The 20,308-nt window shown below is 39.8% G+C and overlaps 1 protein-coding gene and 1 pseudogene across 3 annotated transcripts; one reads left to right on the top strand and one right to left on the bottom strand.

Annotated features, from left to right (window-relative positions):
* Positions 1-3,741: 3,741 nt before the first annotated feature.
* On the bottom strand, positions 3,742-20,139 carry LOC111332131 (protein mono-ADP-ribosyltransferase TIPARP). 3 transcript variants are annotated; one of them, XM_088756307.1, is made up of 6 exons: positions 19,112-20,131; positions 9,077-9,233; positions 8,571-8,757; positions 7,737-7,948; positions 7,262-7,429; positions 3,742-5,016 (listed from the first exon to the last, which is right to left on the bottom strand). In XM_088756307.1, the coding sequence occupies exons 1-6, from the start codon at positions 19,968-19,970 to the stop codon at positions 4,566-4,568; spliced, it is 2,034 nt and encodes a 677-aa protein (XP_088612433.1). In that variant the 5' UTR covers positions 19,971-20,131; the 3' UTR covers positions 3,742-4,565. The 3 variants fall into 3 exon arrangements, with proteins under 3 accessions (XP_088612433.1, XP_088612434.1, XP_088612435.1); XM_088756308.1 differs by having other exon boundaries at positions 7,737-7,945; positions 19,112-20,114; XM_088756309.1 differs by lacking the exon at positions 7,262-7,429 and having other exon boundaries at positions 19,112-20,139.
* Positions 5,820-6,500, top strand: LOC148732060 (uncharacterized; annotated as a pseudogene).
* Positions 20,140-20,308: the final 169 nt, after the last annotated feature.

Raw genomic sequence — 20,308 nt, 5'->3', positions numbered from 1 at the left:
ACTGTCTTCTGCCACTTCATTTTACGGATTTTTCATGCTGAACGTTTGAATTTTCATTTACTTCCACCAGAGGTTGACCCTTGGTGTTTTCGTTTAAAATTTTGCGCGGGTAATTTGTGCGCGGCTGGCCAGATTGATCCCCTTGCTCATGCCTAACGTTTGACCGCTGGTTTCAGTTGTTGTGCAGTTATGCTGTACATCCAGAATACTTGGCAGCTACCTCCCTAGCTGCGTCTAATCTTAGTCACCAGGCCCCACACTTACGACTGCAGCTACAAAGAACAAGATTTCTAGTGTGACGTTCGTTATCCCTTTTCGTCGCAAATGAGTCTACGTCTGAAACAAACTGAATATATACTAGCTTATTACCATCATTGAGTATACCTTTGTCGACTTCATGTGTAATTCAGGCTTCGTTTCGTTCGTTCAGCTACCATGTGTAATCCCTTAGCTATATCAGCAGTCATATCTGTGTCGCCACTATCGTCAACGATACTATCAGGTCCACTTTTTGCGTCAATGTCATCCTGATAATCAACAGTATCATCCATTTCCAGTCCTGCTCTATATGCATTTTATTTGCGTGATCCTCGGAAATTTCGTCTTCTCCTGGGTTATTTACTTCGTAGTTGTCTTCACTACCGCCATTGTGATCTGTAACTTGTTCCAAGCTCACAGAGTGTTCGCTGTAGTTCTCAGTAAAATGTCCAAGGTACACGGTAGCTGCTGAAACACTTGCTGACGGAATGAACTTACTCTGCCCACCAACTCCTAGAGAGGAAACTATTTGGATGTCGATGTTGTACAAGTTTCCTGCTGCGCACATTGTTTTCTGATCTTCATAGGTCCCATCTCGCGCCATACGAGTTAAATAGTCATTCGTCCTAGCAAGCGAACTCATCATCTGTTAAATTCTCCAAAAGAGCGAGGCCGTCGCCATCGCACGGATTACTTTTTAGGTAGGCTACAATTTCCGTCCTCGTGGTTTTAGCTCGACTTACTCCCAAAAAGGTTGTCCCTCAGAGAGCAAGCCAGCTTCCCCGCACCAGATCCTTTCGTCCTTTCAAATTCCTCAACCCCTACTGGTCACCTCTGGTGATTTTAACATTCGATGGCCTCGTAATATAGTGCTTTTATCACCGTGGTCCTCTTTGACTGATATCCTTTCGCCGGCTCTCCAGTATCGCACAGCAGCTGCACGTATTGCTCTCGTCCGTTCCTTCATTGGTGGTTGCGTCTTGCCTTCAACCCGGTCAAGCAGGGCTTCATAGACGTCGTCTGCTAAAGCACAAGGTTTCCTGTTCTTTTCGGAGTTTTCACGACATTTATGGGCCACAGACCTATCCCACAATAATGCTAGTAATGCTAAAACCATCACATTTTTTTAAAGTCAGTTCAACCAATGAATACAATGTTAACGGACAAATCTTTTGTGTTAATGCCAGCTAATTTGATCGGGAAAAGTTATGCTCTTGACATGCATGTCACTCTTATAGTGACGATTCAGGTTATGCTGTTTTATCTAATAAATATCTATCTATCTAATCGTTAAGGAGATCAGCGCGTCCAGCGAACCACGTTTCCTTTTTTTCTTTGAATCAATCAGTAGACCATTAAATAACGGCTTATACAATTAGTTTTACTCACATCGCAGAGAAAGTAAGGGCACAAATTTTTGCTTGAGCTTTTGGGAACCCAGATATCATTTACAGCCTTAAATTCAAATAACCATTTTTAATGTGCTGGTCAGCAGCTTCTTTTCATTTACACCTGTTAAATGTAAGTCACTGAGTATGTAATTTGATGCAGACTTATGTAGTACCTTTCTCGTTTGTGGGATTTGTTGCACGCATTTCAAGATCAAGAAAACATAACTGTCTCCAATTATGTTCTCTTAGGGAGAAAAATTATTTTGTCTCTATTCATATAATCACGAAAATATTCGAGAATTTGAAAGCAATAACTCTCTAGAGAGCTGTCACAAGGTTCGAACTGGGAAACAATACTGATGTGCATGCTAACAAGGTCTGATCAAGAAAGGAAAGACGATAAATGTATATCCGAGCCTATAAATTTTCAACCTAAAAGTCTGCAGACTCCCTTGTCCAAGTTTGTAATTTGGTTTACGACTTGTACCTCCATCACTGATCACACAAGTAAAACGTTATCACATTTTTCCAAAATCTGTTGTATTTTTAATGTACTTTTAAGCTCAGACTCTTAAAGGAGTTTGAGCCAGTGATATATGGAGGTATTGGCCAGCGTTCTAATTGTTTTTCCGGCTGTCATTTTATGCCGTCAATATAAGTCTGCAGCTAATGCTACTCGACTTGCGTCTAATAAGTAAAAGATTCTGATTGACATCAGCGAGCCTGCAAAGTGACATGCTTACTTGTCAGAGGATATTTTTTGGTGTAACAGCTGTCAGTTAAACACCTCGATCAATGTGGATGTCCGCGAAAACAACAATGCATTAGCGCAGTAAAACAATTGCAGCGGACGTTAATTACATTTAGGACCAAATGTCATTACATTTAGGACTTTATTACATTTGTGACCGAATGTTGTCACATTTAGGCCTTCATAAGTAAACGAACAAATGAAAACATAAAAGTCTAACGAATTAAAAAAATTGCGCGAACAAACGTTAGCCTTAATCAATTCCGAAAAAATCCCTTCTGTGTTGATGTCATTGCTTAGTAGATTAAAAGAAGAAAAAAAAAACAGCAAATGGGAAGGGATTCAATGTCATTGGTATTACGTGGCGGCCTGATTTCACGGATTCGTGGATCACTTCGAATCGTTAATAATTTCCTTTTCTTCTTTATATTTTTATTATCACTATAATTATTGCCATGATTATTATTTTATTTTTTTGTTGTACAAAACATAACATTGTTAATTGAATTAAGACATTAGGTGACAATCGAAAGTAGAATATTTTACATGCAGGTAGAAGTGAGGAAAATTTTTCATTTTTATTTTTCCTGTTCATTTTCGCCCGAGTTTTTCATCTGTTTGTTTTTCCCCTACACTCTTTTGATTGATGATTTATGTGTTAGTTTTTAAATACAATTTGAAAAGATTTATAAGTCTCTGCCTCAGAAGCAACACGGGATCGCTTGGGTGCCACTTCCGAACAACACTCACTAAAGCAAATGGAGAACTAGGTGAGACGGATCGATTTGGGAAATGGACCCGTCAATGGGCGAACATTGCTGAAACAGGTAACAACGACCTTCCCCACTGGCTTGCCTTTTATTACTGCTGATTTCGCAAAGGAACATCACAGTTCCTCTTGAATTTTCGTTCCACTGGCTTGCTTCCGGAAACCTTCCTCATGATTAATTTCTTTTGTCACTTTTTCTTCAAAACATGACTCCAGTACGCCACTGAACTACATCCTCGTACTTTTCAAATATGGAACACCGCATACAGAGGTGATTCATGTATTTCTGACCCTCATGTACTGTCGACCGTCTAAAGAATTGATCGTTGTACGTAGAATTGACGAGCAATTACAAGGAAGCTCGCTTTGGCACCAACTGAATTGGAACTTGATAGGTATCAAGTACCATTTCGGCCTTTTTAAAAATGCTTTCACGATTTTGACAATGGCTTCTTCGAATAGTGGGAATAATTGAGGATCAACAAAGCAGTCAAATATAATGAAATCAATGTTGTACCTGAAACTATACGTAAGGCTTTACCACCCCCCTCCCGCAAAAAATAATAACAAAATGAATAAATTCAAATTTATTTTAATACTTAACATGGACTAAGACTTACAAAGAACCCTTGGTGAGCTTGTAACAAAATTTGATTTAAACTATGATTTTCCCTTTAAGAAAAAAACGTAAAATCACAACAATGCTTACGGACACTGAAAATCTAACCCTAACCCTAAAACTCCACTCAAATTTGATTTGATCCCAATAATAAACAGAACGAACACTTCGCCTAACTACACCGATCAGGTCTCACCAGACTGAAAACCTTGAGGACTTCATGAAGAACTTTTATTCTACTTTCTAAACCTGATTATTTTTCTTTCTAGGAAAAAAAAGAATCATGCTAATATGCCTGTAAGATATTCTGACAATGGTCAGTCCAAAATAACATTACTCTTTCGAATTTCAGCTCGTGCGTTGTAGATCTTTTGACATGCTTGATGATCTCACTGCTGATCACTCCACTTTTCTCTCCAAGGCACGTTGAGAGACTTTTGATGTACATTAGACTAGTATTCTCACATTATTTCTATTTTTAAATTGTTTTTTCTTACTTATTCTCCGTTTGACAAACTTGTTGCCATACTCATTGGGATTTCATTTTATGACCTACTGGAAGTGATCAGGTTTACGAGCTAGTGACTGACCTTCTAGAGTAGTTTGATTTACCTGACTTTATTAATACGTAAAACGGTAACATTTGTCTACTCATGTTCTAGCTATTTGTCAAATTTCTTACAATACTCGATGGGATTTTATAGTCTCTGGAACTGATCGGGTCAATGCGCTTGAGACTGACTTTCTGCCGTAGTTTGATTTAGCAGTCTTTGATACCTAAAACTGTGACAGCTCATACTTTATTAGATAGGAAGGATAGCATTGTTCGTCATTAAAAATGACAAAGATCGTCGGTTGATACTCGTCATCGACACAAGAATCGTACAAATCACTGGCAGGATTATTTGGATCTTTCAGAGGCGGTCGACGAAAATCTTGCCCTCCGAGCTTGTATTCCCCTGTTAAAACACCTGCGAGGAACATGAATCTCGTTTTTTCTCCACTTAGACTGCTGTAGTTATTGCTGTAAGAGGCGTCTCTAGCAAAATAGCTTCCTTTTCCATACTTTGTCCCATGCTTTCCTCGCAGTCTGTGGTCAAAGTTCTGTTTGCAAATGGCATCAACGACATCTGATGACGTACCATGGAACAGGAACTTCTCTATCTGATCGTTCTCTATCTGATCGTGCCTTTTAGCTTCCAGTTTCTTTTTCATTCTTTCCCGCTTTCTGGATTGAGAGAAGAAGATAGAAGGGTTAATCGATAAAAGAGTTAAATTCTTAGGCGCGTGCTCAAGCTGCACTGACCATATACCCATTTGAGAAAACTAATAACTTCATGGTTCCTTGTTTGATAACGGTTCGGCCTGTTATATCGCTGGTTGTGCCCGTGGGAAATATGAAGCGAATTCTGTGTTCCGACTGGCTACCCGAGCGGGAAAGAGGGGCCCGTCTTGTCCTGTCGGGATTGCACACTTTGATCTCGCGCAAGAAAATAGATTACTCGGAGCGGACGTAAATTTTGGACAACACTGGCGATGGAGCCACAAAAAGTAACAGAAGACAGTCAAAGCAAAGAAACATAAACGGCTCTCGTGGTTTATTTTGCTGTAGTTTTTGAAAGCTCCGATTTAAAGGGACCAAACGTCACTTAGATGTAATCCAAACAATAAAGGCTGAAAGTTTCTAAAAAAGTGTGGTGCTGCGTCGGTGAGGGTAACAAGGTAATTGGTTATATCAACTAAGTTGAAATTGTAAATTGGCCACCGTAACGAATAAAAAAGCTGACGTTTCGAGCGTTAGCCCTTCATCAGAGCGAATGAAGGAGTTGTGGGTGGTATGTGGTTTTAAACGCAGAAAGCGGAGCTACGCCATTGGTTGGAACCTGGCAACGAGAAAAATACGAATAAATTAGGGGAATGAAGAGCGTTCGTTCATACCTATGGTATTAAGAGTGCCGATCTGAAATATTAACTTTTGTTCAAGAGTTTTGCGGCTTTCCGTGTTGTAACTATGTGTGACTGTAGGTTTGACCCAACTATGCCAATCCTTTTGTAGGTTTTGTTGAACACCAATTTTTTAGCCAATACATTGGCTGCAAACCTGAACTCTAAGTTCGCTACATCGACGACTGTATCGGCGCTACCTCCTCTGCCAGAGAGGAGCTAACTAAATTCATAACTGTAGTCAATTCTTTTCACACGGCTCTAAAATGTGCCTGAGAAATTTCCGACAATTCTTTTTCCTTTTTAGATATCAAAGTTCCAACAGACTCACATAGTTACTTGTTGTATTCATCTTCGAATCCATCTCATGTTAAGAATTCCATTCCCTTTTCTCAGCTTCTAAGACTTCGTCGTTTATGTAGTGATAACTCTAATTTTTCCCGCAAATCAGAGTCAATGTGCCAGTTTTTCGAAAAACGTGGTTACTCTGTTTCTGTCGTTCAAGCGGGTCACCACGGCGCCCAACTTATTGATCGACAGTCAGCACTACAAACGTCACAGAAGGAAAATTCCGACCGCATTCCATTCACTCTCACTTTTCACCCTCACAACCACTCAGTTAAATCCATTATTCTTAAAAACTTTAAATTACTTCAAAACGATCCAGAGACTGGCGCTATCTTTTCGCAACTTCCACTTATTTAATTCAAACGCAACAAAAATATAGGCAATTTTTTGGTCAGAAGTTCATTCCAGACTAATGACTAACCCGGCACTTTTAAATGCGCTCGCGCACGATGCAAAACTTGTCTCTTCATTTACAACGCTGAGAAAATATCGGGATCCAAGCGATCCATTAAAATCACCGACCACTTCAAGTGCACCTCCGCTAACGTTATTTACTGCATAACTTGTACTTATTGCAAAAAGTTATACATCGGCGAAACAGGAAGACGACTAGGTGACCGATTCCGAGAACACCTTCGCGACGTGGAAAGGAATGACAAGGACGCATCAAAACCAGTCGCTAGACACTTTGATTTACCTAATCATTCTAAACAACATATGGCAATCTGCGGTCTTTCTATACATTTAGGCAACACGGAAAGCCGGAAAACTCTTGAACAAAAGTTAATCTTTCAATTTGGCACTCTTAATCCCACAGGTATCAACGAGCGCTTTTCATTCCACTAATTTATTCATGTTTTTCTCGTTGCCATGTTCCCACCAATGGCGTAGCTCCGCTTTCTGCATATAAAACCACCTAAAATCCACAATTCCTCCATTCGCTCTGAAGAAGGGCTAACGCTCGAAACGTCAGCTTTTTTATTCGTTACGGTGGCCATTTACAATTTCAACTTAGTTGATATAACCAATTACCTTGTAATCCAAACAGGAGACTGAATTTTTTAAAATGAGCTAGATCATTGTAGAGTTAGCCTCAGACGTGAGATGGGCAGTCATCCTTGCAAATTTGCACATAATCTTTCCTTGCTAGTATACGTTATTAGCCACTTTAAAAGTTTGACCTTTGGTATCTCTCACATAACTCTTCGTTCCAAATTTTTTCCACCATCACTATGTAAGCTTGGTGTTCTGGCATTGTTTCGTGAAAGAGTCGACTCACTCCTCTGTATTCTTCGCTTTCATTTTCCAAGCAAGTTCGTTCAAAATCTACAACCATGCCTCTCGGATAACTAAAAATGTAATAAAAACGGAAAAATTAGAGAAACACGAATGGCTATATGTTAAAGCCAGAGATGAAGGGACTAAAGAGCATTCTTTTAGGAAACATCAAATCTTGATTTTCAACAGGTATAAAAGCTCATTCCCTGATAGTAAGTACCTCAACACGCAATGAACTCCCCATCCCCGACATCAGCATATAATTAAGACAAAAACAATTTAAGGACTGCTTTGTGCTATTCGAGCCAGTAAGTCCTTCTTTTTTTCACAGATATAAGTAAGTGAAATTGGCAACAGCACAATCCACGGGTCACTTACCTCTTTTTGGTCTGATATGTTGGTTTTGAAACAAACACAGGTCTTCTTCTCACTTTCCGCATGGTCTGAATGTCTGGGTTGATATTCATTTGGTACATAGGCGTTTCGTAGAATTTGAGGATGTAATTGTGAGAACCGCTTCGAAAGGAAAAAGTGTCTTCTTCATTTAAATAGGCAGCCTCTATCTCTCCTTGTATATCTCCAGACGACTGCTAAAAGAGAAGATATAGAACTTGAGGTCTGTCTTGATTCAAGCTGGTTGCAAACAACATTCTCAGCCAGTTGTTTGTCAATCACTAAATCCTTCATATTGAATTAATTATTAATTGCACTAGCACGCATTAAAAAGAGGCCAATTGCAAAACCAGTACCACATTGCTCGTGAATATATGAAAATCATATATATGAACTGCAGTTAAAGAGGTTAGTGTGAGATCGATCTTTGCAGAAATCAACGCTACTTAAGCAGTTGTGAAAATAAGGCCCGAAAAAATTCAGGCCTGTATTGGGATTCGAACCCATGACTTCTGCGATACCGATGTACTGCTCTACCAACTGAGCTAACAAGCCAACTCGGGGCTGGTCATTGTGTTGGTTCGTAATAAACCTGTGAAGTGATGAGTCGACGCTTGTGAACATATAAAGATCATCTATATAAAGTGCGGTTAAAGAACTGAAGAAATGAACTGCGGCTTGATAGCTCAGTTGGTAGAGCACTGCACCGGTATCGCAGAGGTCATGGGTTCGAATCCCATACAGTCCTGAATTTTTTCAGGCCTTATTTTCAGTACTGCTTAAGTAGTGTTCACTTCTGCGAAGATCGATCTTACTCACCATCGTTTCAGCGTATTTCTTCCAACCATCATTGTCTTTCCAATACCAAACCCATTGTGTGGATGACTTGTTGTTCGGCTCCTGTACGAAGGATGGTGTTGACAATCGACGGAGCAAGAACTGTGCAGATGTGGGTGAGTGCATGGACATCTCCTCGAAATTAACTTTTACTTGTGGTGATGATGCACTGGAAAGAGGAAGAAGAGGGAATGATCATTTCAATTTGTGGTAAAGATAATGAAAAACAAAAAAAACTTCCCGGGCCTCAAGGTGAAGTAATGTTGAAATAGAAGCAAACGTTTACATAAATAATCTGACCAGCTGGAACGCTTTGGCTTCGCTAGAATATTTCGGCTAAATCGCCTGACTTTCAGTAGTCTTTTGAGAGTCTGTGGTTACACAGCATTGAGCTATACATACTCCCACAACTCAACTAAAAACTTCCATCTTATATTAAACAGTTAGCTACTCACTCTTGTCTTTCTTGTCTAGCCTCAGTAATTTACCTCAACGCAGTATCTGTAAGGTTCAACAGAACTTCCAGGTTATTCACGTCACAGTAAAGCTTTTCCAAAGTCACATCGTCTGAAGGGCCGAAATTTTCCCACCAATAGGAATCTGCCTCTTTAAACTGCCAGCGGTAAAGAGTGGACTCACAACCAGCTGCCAAGAAAAGGGTTTGATAAGAGAACACAACCTCTGAGTGAATAACTGCTTGCAAGAGAGATAAAACAGCATTTAACAACAAGGAAATTGTTGATACTCATTCCTAAATCCCTTGATCCGGGGATCAAAGTGTGAGCTAATTTGCCCTGCCTCCCTAATTAATCCCCATCGCACCATATCGTCCAAAATAAGTAATGTGGAAAATGAAGGGTAGAAAAGCATATGGCAACAAATAAAGGTGATAAGTACTTAAAGAATGCTCCTGAAGGAACCAGCTAGCTTGTCAGTCGTCAAAAGAAAAGTTTTGCGTCCTTCAGCGGCCACATGGTAGGTCGGTCAGTCAGTCACTTATCATGTGAGTCAGTTAACCAGTGGGTCATGCAGGATTCATTCGATAGTAAACATTCATACAGTACTAAACCAGCAAAACAGTCAATTTTTCAGTCAATATCTCTGTCAGTTAGTCAGAAATGTAGTAAGTTTGCTTGTGGGCCGGTTTGTCGGTCCGTCCGTCGGTCAATCAGTTATTAGTAGACATCTATATCGATACAGGATAGCCCCGTTCAGTGTAGTAAACACTGGTATCAACGGGGGTCCTGTTAACCACCCATCCCACCCCAGGAAAGGACATTTATCACAGAGTAATCTCATGAATTAAAGTCTCCTGCCCGTAACCCTGCAGGAGACGGGACCTCCATTTATTCGTCCCTATCCGAGACGAATAGAATATCTAACCATTTCTTGATGTTATAGAAAGGTAGCATATTCTTCTCAATTACTTTAAGACCCTGAATGTTGGTTGGCCGGGGCTCGAACCCTCGACCTCCCGCACAACAGTCCAGCGCTCTATCCATTGAGCTTAACGGGAGGCGGTAGTCGGCTAGTTCGTCAAATGAATCGGTCACTCATTGTGTGAGGCAGTCCACTTAGTTGATCATTTCGTAAGTTAATATGTCAGTCACTAAGTTAGTTAACCAATCGATAAATCGGTCGATCAGCGAATCTGTAGGTTTTTTCGTCACTCAGTAGCTCAATCAATAATTTAGTCGGTCGGTTAGTTGATCAGTCATTCAGTCATACACATAACATGTCAGTCGTTTAGTCCATCACTCATTTCAATAGTCAAGTCGCTCACTCAGCCTACCAGTTATTTGAACAACCAGTCAGATGACAGATCAATCTGGTAACTAAGTTTGTCGTTCAGTCGGTTAATCACTCAGTAAGTGGATCAGCCAACCAGTTATATCATTTGGTAATTCATTCAGGTTAACTGATAACTAACTTTAGCAGTCCGTTAGCCATACAGTCCGCCAGTCTCTCGGATGGTCAGTCGATCAGTCTGTGAAAGAGCGTGTGGTTGACAAACTACCCAGTCAGTCATTTAGTCAGACAGTCAGTGAGTCAGTCCGTCCATCCTTCAGTAAGTTAGAAAGTCAGTCAATTGGTCGCTTAGTCATTCAAGCAGTTAGTTACTCAGTTGGTCAGTCAGTCCTAATTAATCAATTAGCATTCAATCGTGTATCCTATCGTTTGTCAATCCCATAAAAATCTTGCCGAAAGAAATCGGTATATTCTGAAAGAAAACACTTGTATTCTCTATAATTATATTTCTTGTGTCTCCAAAGATAAACATCACAGCTAAGCAGAAGAGGCAGATGAATAAAATGAATAAATATCTTATCGCCACCGAGACGCACTTGACAACAATGGCGGTAACAAAAAACATGACACAAACTCTTATGGCCGCTGCTGCTACGTAACCAGCAACTGAATGTGTGCTCAAACGATTCAGTTTCTCTTGAATGATTCTTGCTTGGCTACTGAAGGTGGTAAACATAGGATCGAAGTACCTCTTGGCCTTTTTAACGGCGCTAGAAACCTTGTCATGCTGAGTGATCTTGGCGTGGTTACTGATAACGGAAAACATGGAATCGAAGCGTCTTTTGACCACTTCATTGACGCGAGAAATCTTGACACAAAAATTTCTTGTGCCTTGTTTGTTCCAAAGCAACAACATTTTCACTACGCCATACAAACAACACAGTTGGAAAAAACTTCTCCAGTCCATTCTTAAATTTAAGGCCCAATCCGAGAAAAATGTTATTAGGTAATGCAAAATAGTGAACACGCCATATAATGCGAATAACGTGGTGGACCTGAGGCAGTATATGGCAACTCTCAGCAATCCCATTACGATTTTCGAGATACCATGGAAGGCATACATTGCAATACTCACTATTATTTTAAAAGCGAAACGAGCTAGGGAAATCGATAATCCACACAGCAACCAGAACGAAGATCGAAAATGATATACGCACTCGACCGCAATCACTATCATGAACAACATGGCAACAATTTTTATCGCCACAACTGCCCCTTAACCAGCCGAAGAATGTCCACTTATGCGATCCATCTTGTTGTCGATTATCTCTGCTTTGTTGCGGATGATGGTACATAAAGAGTTAACGCGCAACTTGGTCTGGTTAACCGTATTGAAGACTTTGCAACGAAAACCATTCCACTCGTTCTGTTCGACACTTAATAATAATAATAATTTACATTTCTAAAGCGCTAAAATTATAAAATATTCTAAAGCGCTTTACAACATTATTAACTACAAATATTAAAATGATAAACGACAAAATATCAAAACAAACTGTAAGCCAGCTTGAATAGATGTGTCTTAAGCTTTGACTTAAAAATCGTTACACATGGACTGTTTCGAATTTCAAGCGGCAGTTCGTTCCACAAAAAAGGTCCAGAACGGGCAAAGGCACGATCACCAAAGGTCTTAAAGTTAGTTCTTGGGACCTTAAGGAGACCCTGATCGCAGGAACGTAGCTGATGACCCTTGACACTGTGTGGCTGCAGATATTCTTTTATGTATAGTGGGCCTTGGTTATTTAAAGCTTTATAAATTAAAAGTAACAACTTAAAATGGACGCGATAAGCCACAGGAAGCCAGTGAAGATTATATAAGGCGGACGAGATGTGGTGAAACTTGGGAATCCTAAAAATTAGTCGAGCAGCGGCGTTAAGCACCTTCTGAAGACGCTCTGTCTGGTACTTGGGTACGCCAAATAAAAGGGAGTTGCAATAGTCTAAATGCGAAGTCACAAATGCGTGAACAAGAGTCTTCGTGGACTCAGGACTGAGGAATTTCCTAATTTGGCGAATTTTATACAATCCATGAAAAGCTTTGCTGCAGATCTTACCAATGTGAATGGACATGGACATATTGGAGTCAAACCAGGAACCCAGGTTTCGAACACTGTTGAGAGGCTGAATGGTAGAATTACCGACTGTGATGGAATCAATTGCGATTTTTGATAATTGATGGCGGGAACCAACAACTAAGAATTCGGTTTTAGAATCGTTAATTAACAGCGGGCGATTATAAATCAACCATGAGCGGACATCCGAAATGCAGGCTTCAAGAGCAGCTATGGCGTGGTCTTGCGAAGATATGTCATTGGGTCTAAACGACAGATAAAGTTGTGTATCATCGGCATATCCGTGAGCAGAGGGGAGATGGTTAGCGATCACGTGATATAGTCGAGATATGTATAATATGAATAAAATAGGACCCATACAGCTGCCTTGTGGGACACCGCAGTTCAAATGAAAATCATCTGATGTTCGATCGTTTATGAGAACACGTTGTTTTCGGCCAGACAGATAAGACGCAAACCATTTATGGGCAGAGCCAATGATTCCAAAATCGCTTTCAAGAACATTAAGGAGAATCTGATGATCGATTGTATCAAAAGCAGCGCTTAGATCCAGTAGCACAAGAAGCGTAATTTCCTGATGGTCCATTGACATAAGAATATCACTTTGAACCTTAAGCAAGGCAGTTTCGGTAGAGTGAAATCTTCTAAACCCTGATTGTAACTTCGGCAGAGGAGCATTGTATTCACAGTGCTTAAACAATTGAGAAAGAACCGCCTTTTCGACGATCTTGGAGATGAATGTTAGATTGCTTACCGGACGGAAGTTTTTATAAGTTAACTCTAGACCGGGTTTCTTTAATAGAGGTTTCACAATTGCAGTTTTCCAATCATCGGGAACATAGGCGTGGCGAATAGACAAATTTACCATGCGAGTAATGGAGGGCGCAAGGACGTCAAGACAAAACTTCACAAGCAATGTAGGGATTGGATCCAGGGAGCATGAGGCATTAGACGATGTACTGATTATATTGCAAACATCTTCCACTGATAACGGCGAAAAACTGTCAAGTTCTACAGCTGGAGCAGCAGTATCAGAATAAGGAGGATTAACTTCAATATCACTGATGGAATCTTTGATGAGTTCAATTTTTTTAACAAAGAATTCCCCAAATTTATTCGCAAGTAGAACTGGGTCATCATGAGGTGGTAGATCATTAACATTAGGACCCTTACAAAGGAATGAAACCAATTTGAACAACTTCCCGGAGTCACCAGCGCACTGACCAATTAAATCTGAGTAATAAGAAGCTCGAGTAGACTTGAGAAGAGCAGAATATCTATTACAGATTTTACGATAAGCAAGCCAATCTGAAGAAAGACCACTTTTAAGAGCTTTCCGCTCAGCCTTGCGACGAATACGTTTAAACTGGAGAACATCAGCGTTAAACCAAGGGATCTTTGCACGAGTAACAAGAGTTTTTGTCTTTATGGGAGCATGTTTATCCAGGATTTCTGTTAAAGTCGAGGAGTACTGCTTGGATAAATCGCCAAGGTTGCTCCAGTGTGTGTCACTGCAAAGTACAGACGAGGTGATGTCCGATTTAAATGCATCAATGTCGATGTTCTTTAACCTGCGATATGACACAGACTTGGTAGAGATTGATGAACTTGGGAAGCGAATAAAACACTCAACAAAAAAATGATCCGAGATGGGTAAGGTGACGTTAATGGGACCCAAAATTAAGTCACTGGTGGATCGAGTGATGATAAGGTCCAAAATATGCCCAGAAATATGCGTGGACATCGTTACGTGTTGTGAGAGGCTGAAGGTTTCCAGCAACTCTTTAAATCTTATAGCACAATTGCTATGCACCAAATCCATGTGAAAGTTGAAATCCCCAGCTATAATAAGAAGTTCAGGACACATGACAATGTTTTCAAGATACGACGAAAACTCATCAAGAAATACCGACGCAGAAGAGTTGGGAGGGCGGTAAACAGCAACAATACGGATAGAGCGATTTGTTGTCTTCAAAATCCATTCGGAAAATTCAAAAGAATTATGTTCCTTCCCGTCCAGAAGTGTGGCATCAAAAGAGTCGCGGAATAAAATGCCTGTACCACCGCCAGATCGATTTGATTGCCGTGGAAAACTCTTGAATAAATAGCCATGACGAGAAAGATCAGCAATGCAGACAGAATCTAAATCGTTTAACCAAGTTTCAGTAAAAATACAGATACCGATATCATTGCCAACAGCATGGTCAATGATTGTTTCCACTTTGTTCCTGATAGAGCGAGCATTACAGATTGCAAAGCGAAGATTATTTGAAGAAAGACTCGATGACAGCAATGATCTCAGAGGCTTCAAAACGGACGGATTGACACCATTAGAGGTGACAAGTTGAATATTTAATGATCTACAACCCCGGCGTGAAGAAGAAATCGGAAGAATATTATGAACAGCATGTTTCCTAGCTTTATCAGCCTTTCCAGCGCGACATCCTCGGTACTTAAAAATACCAAGGGCTTGAAGTAGACATAATGAAGATTGATACAAATAGCTTGGACCGGAAGAGCGCAAGCGAAGAAGATCAGTTCTGGAGTAAAACTTTGTAGCAATTTGGGCTTGACTTGATGGCTTATCGGCAAGCGAAATAGCAGAAGGAGGCGGGTTAGCGCGACCAGTAGAATGATGAGTAAGTGGGCCAGGATTCCTTTCAACGTCCTGACAAATAGTAAGGTCAAGGGACGGCAATAAGAAGCAAACGTAACCGTGTTTGCGCCAGGAAGAAATTGGTCGTCGACGAAGCCCAAATGAACTTAGTCTTCGAAAGTGAAAGGAAGGTCGATCCGGTCCAGCCGCTTGAAATGAAACAGGAGCTGTGTTCAAAGTGCGACCATCGTGTAACCAAACTGATAAAAAAATTGACTGAAATCCGAGTAAAATTAAAAATTTTCGCAGAACATCAAACGTGGCAGCCATACTTTGCACACTTCTCCTTTGTCTCTTCGGTTCTTTCTTTGAAGGCATCATGTATCGTAGAATTTTGCTCAGTATCAGCGGTAGGAGTCGTGTATCTTCTAGGTTTCGTTTACCGTTTCAAACGGCCTTCGGTCGAGTATTCTGAAGCCTGATCTGTGAAGTTCGCAAATCTATTAATGTGAAAGCAAGTGTCCAAGCCGGAAGTGGTGATTGCGTGATTTCTCACGAAAGCGAGGTTAGCATTTTCGATTTCGTCTCAATACCGTGTCAATATTAACAGAGGAATGACTACGAACGTGCGTTTGAAACGGGAAGTTAATCAACGTTTTCCCTCGCGATATTAATTGTTTTTCCACTGGTAAAGCTAAATTACCAGTTGCCTTCGATCTTCAGCAACCTTGAGCTCTTCAACAAAGTTCTAATTTTGCTGATGAAGATATAGTCACCTAAATTGTAAGGATTAAAAGAAAGGGATGGCTGAGTTTAGATGAGAATGATTCTGAAGGATTAGCGGCATTTTTTTAATGATTAGGCATGAATCGCGCGACAGCAACGATAACAGCTTTTGCAGGCCTCAGTCTCAGTCGAAATAATAATAATATTAATTTAATATTTATATTGCGCAAATTTGTGGGCCCCCGCTACAGCGGAAAATCAAGAAGGAATTTCACTAAAATTAAACTTTGCTTAAGATATGCTGATTATGATGGAAATTGTTACTCGTAGTGAAAGTCACGAAGGAAAACACTCTGCGTATTATTTTTGCGTTTATTATTTCCCAACGCTTATTTGATCAAGGATAAAGCTTAGCCAACCATGTTTGTGTCAAAACAATTAAAAAATATCGGAGATACGACGAGCACCATGACTGGTCAAAAACCTATTGTTTATTGCTTCGGTAAGTCCATAGAAAATTGAAAAAATTTAAGGTGTAACAGAAGGAAAATTAGCATTTTCATTGAAACCTAAATAGTATGCAAATTATTCGCGCCACCCTATAAAAGCACGCATGTCCTCAAATTTTAATAAACTCTAATTCCAGATTTTTCTATTTACTTTTATAATTTTGACCGTTTAATAAAAGGGGAGCTTACTCACGGCTAACAGTTAATAATGTCTTTCAATAGATGCCGCATGAACTATGTTTTTTTACGTTTAACAAGTTTTACGACTCACCGTTAAATTTGGTTAATTTTCATGCTTGACGGCTAAATGTTTTCTGCCGGTTTTAAGACTAACGGTTCTCTGTTCTGCAAGAAGGGGTGAGAAAGTAAAACCCAATCTCCAGTAGGGCGGGCCCAGAAATATGGTCCCACATCTTTCCAAGAAACACAAATAGCAGTGTCTGAAGGTTTTGGCTGACTACGTTTTAACCCTGCAGTGTTTTGTGGCTGGTACGAAACACAAGCTACAGGCCGCCATCTTTATAAAAGGTGGAAGACGGGAATAAGAGTTTTAGAAAACGAATGTCGGAAGACAGTATGAGATTTCAGTGATCAAATGAATTGTAAAGTCATTTTGTCGTGCTTTCTCTTCTAATTCATGACAAAAAAAAATCCTCAAACACGTAGCGATGATCTTCGCGAAACAACTCTTAGAATGCAGAACCGGTTTCTCGGAGGTTACCTGATTTTTTGTATTTTTGTGATTTTGTTACCAAATTTGCATAAGCTGTAACTCAAGTCCCCATTTCGTAATATTTATGAAAGTAATTTTCCATACGTGGAATTTAATTAGTCAAGTTTGTGACAATGAAAAAAATATTCGCGTCGCTTTCCTTGTTTTAATTATTTGCCGTAAAACGTCCAGAAATTAGAAATTAGAAATTTCTCTGTTGTTCAGCTCTGAAATTATATACTAAATCAATTATTCGCCTCAGGTTCGGTGAATATTGTCGAATAATCCTCTCGACTTCGTCTCGGGGACTATTCAACGATATTCACCTCGCCTTCGGCGAATGATTGTTAAGTATAAATAAACCCCCTGGAAAAAAATAGATTGGTAAATAGACATATAACTAAATAAAAATTAATTTAATTATTCAGCATGGACATAGTCCTTACAATGTTCCCTCGACAGGCTTCTAACGAAACTTAAACTGTGATTTTCCCTTTAAGCAAAGAACATAAAATCAATACAATGTTGACACTGAGAATCTGCCATCAATAGCAAAACTCCACTTCATTTTGTTTGATCGCAATAATGGGCAGAACGAACACTTAGCCGAACTACACCAACCAGGTCTACTAACTGTAAACCTTGAGGTCTTCATTAAGAGCTTTTATTATCCAACTACACCTAGACGAGTACGAATAACGCCATAGACGAGTACACATATCACGCGGTAGTTGTACTCGTCTATTGTAGTACCGGTTAAACTGGTTTTCTCGCATCGTGCACGCGAAGAATTGGATTGTAGTTACGGAAAAAAAAAAAGTGGCGGACAATTTCAATCATATTTCCGACGACAAAGAGTCAGAATGGCTGGCAAATATAGATCCAAGTTCATTTGATGAATCGAACGAAGAAAAACAGCTTGACGACCAGAAAATTTCTTCATTTAAAGAAGAAAATAGAAACAGCAACACAACAACGCGCCAATTCCGTTCCGCTTCGCATACTACTGTCACGCACTCCCGGTAAATAAATATCCACGAAATTCGCCCGCAGAAACAACAGTTTGGCGTGTTGGATAATAAATAACTTATTAGACGTTTTGTTGTGTAGTATCGCTGAGTATTTTTACTCGTTATTTGTATTTTGACTCGCCCTACGGGCTCGTCAAAATACGACACGACTCGTAAAAGTACTCAGCGATACCACACAACAAAACGTCTAATAAGATATATTTATTCTACTTTCTACACTTAAGTACTTTTCTTTCTAGGAAAATAGATAATCATGTTCAACCATAATTCAGACACTTGAAAATCAATCCTCTCAACAACTAAAGAGCAATCAATGAAACTTTTTTCATTCCCTTATTTCATTACTACTTGCTACAAAGTATTGCATGATTACAAAAGTACTATGATTTTAGTGGTATCTTTATTAGGAAGATACGATGGAGGTTCCTCACTATTGGGAATCCCACAGCCGCATTATTTGGCATTTATCATAAAAAATGATACAAGCTAAAAGTAAGTTGCCTTTTCTCAGCCTCTAAAAGTGAGTTATTCTTTGATTTTTACAGTATTTTTAAATAGATAATTCATAAAACCACAATTTTCTTTCCTGTCAAGCTTCCACGAGGGAGACTGATGAGAGAGCAGCTTTTACAACTCGCAACTCCATATAAACGTTCCGTAAAGTTCTCTCGAGGGCTGAAGAGTTGTGTCGGATACCCAAGACCATACAAATAGGGTCTAAGTTGTAATTTTTCAAGGTTTGCCTTCAGAAGAAAACACGAGGTCTAACGTACTGACAAAACATTCTTAAATCGGACAACGTTATGCAAAGTGAAGCTATTAAATGAATTGTGCGCTCTGATTAAATTTTCATTATTACCTTGATTCCTTTCAATCTTAAAAAAAGAGAGAGAGAAATAGAAGAGCTAACAATTCATTGAAGCGTCAGCTCTAAAACTCTTTATGATGGCCAATTAATATTATCACCGAACTAAGTTGATAAAAGCAAAATTACCTGGCAAATAGTCGGTCAGTGAGTCAGCAGATCGGTCAGATGTGTCAATTGTTCGTTAGAAATCAGTCACGTACCTTGAGCTACAGCCCTGAAGTAACACCGCCAAATCATCGCTGTCCCACACAGGACCGTAAACAAGAGCGCAGAGTTTTTCCAGTGGATCATTAAGTTGATGGCACCTTTGGAGAACCATTTAGATAGGTAACATGAAACAGTGTGGAAATAGGGAGCGAGAACGTAGATCCATTCTAAGTAACCGCGGGCAAACTTGCTCGATGCCTCAAAGATCGTAGAAATTAACCATTGGAGACTCTCCAAAATACTAGAAGTGTTTTCCCAGTATTTTTTAATGCTAGTCAGTGTCTCAATGATCATCGAGGTGAACATGCGGAGATTGTCCAAAATAATAACCACACTGTTCCAAAATAATAACCACACTGTTGAAACAGTGTGGCAAAATGAAGCGAGCAAAGCAATACATTTCAAGCAAACGTGGGCAGCATTCTCCAGTGCCTCAAAGATCTTCGCGATAAACCAGTAGATATTCTGTACCATGGCACAAATATTCTCCCAGTATCTAATACTGGCCAATGTCTCAAAGATCATCAAGATGAACATGCGGAGATCGCTCAAAATAACAACCGTATTCTCCCAGACTGTGACAAGAACTACTGAAAATGATTCAAGCAGGCAACATGAAACAGTCAAGCAATATGACGCGAGCAAGGCTATCCATTCTGAGAAACTTTGGGCGATACTGGCCAGTGCCTCAAAGCTCATCGAGACGAAGTTGCGGGGATTGTCCATCATAGCCGTATTCTTTGAGTGCCTCGAAGGAGAGACGCTCGCATATGTAAAAGTAAAAGTAAACAAAATGACAAAAGTTGTTATAGCCGTCATTTTTGCGTTACAACGTTTGCTCTGACGACACATTGTTTGTAGAATGATCCTGGCTTGCCATGGGAATCGTGTATCTTCTAAGTATTCGTTTTCCGTTGGGAAAGGCGCTTAGTAGTCTTGCAACAGCTACGGAGTTAACTCGTTGAACATATTTTTGAAATAATATTCACTGCGCAGATAAAAATCTGCATGAATAAATGTCTTTTGTTGTCTTCAGATCGATCTTAGAGAACAATGTCGTTTTCTCAGAATTCTAGCCTTCATTTGCATAAAATGTTTAGTTTCAAAACGCGGCAGCTGATTTCCGGAGGGTTTTCAATAATTTCTTCGGTGGAAGCAGATTTTTTTGAGCCCCTTTATTTTTTACGACT

This window comes from Stylophora pistillata, chromosome 4 (genome assembly GCF_964205215.1).
Source record: "Stylophora pistillata chromosome 4, jaStyPist1.2, whole genome shotgun sequence".
Lineage (NCBI taxonomy): Eukaryota > Metazoa > Cnidaria > Anthozoa > Scleractinia > Pocilloporidae > Stylophora > Stylophora pistillata.
This window is presented reverse-complemented; position numbering and strand designations above follow the sequence as displayed.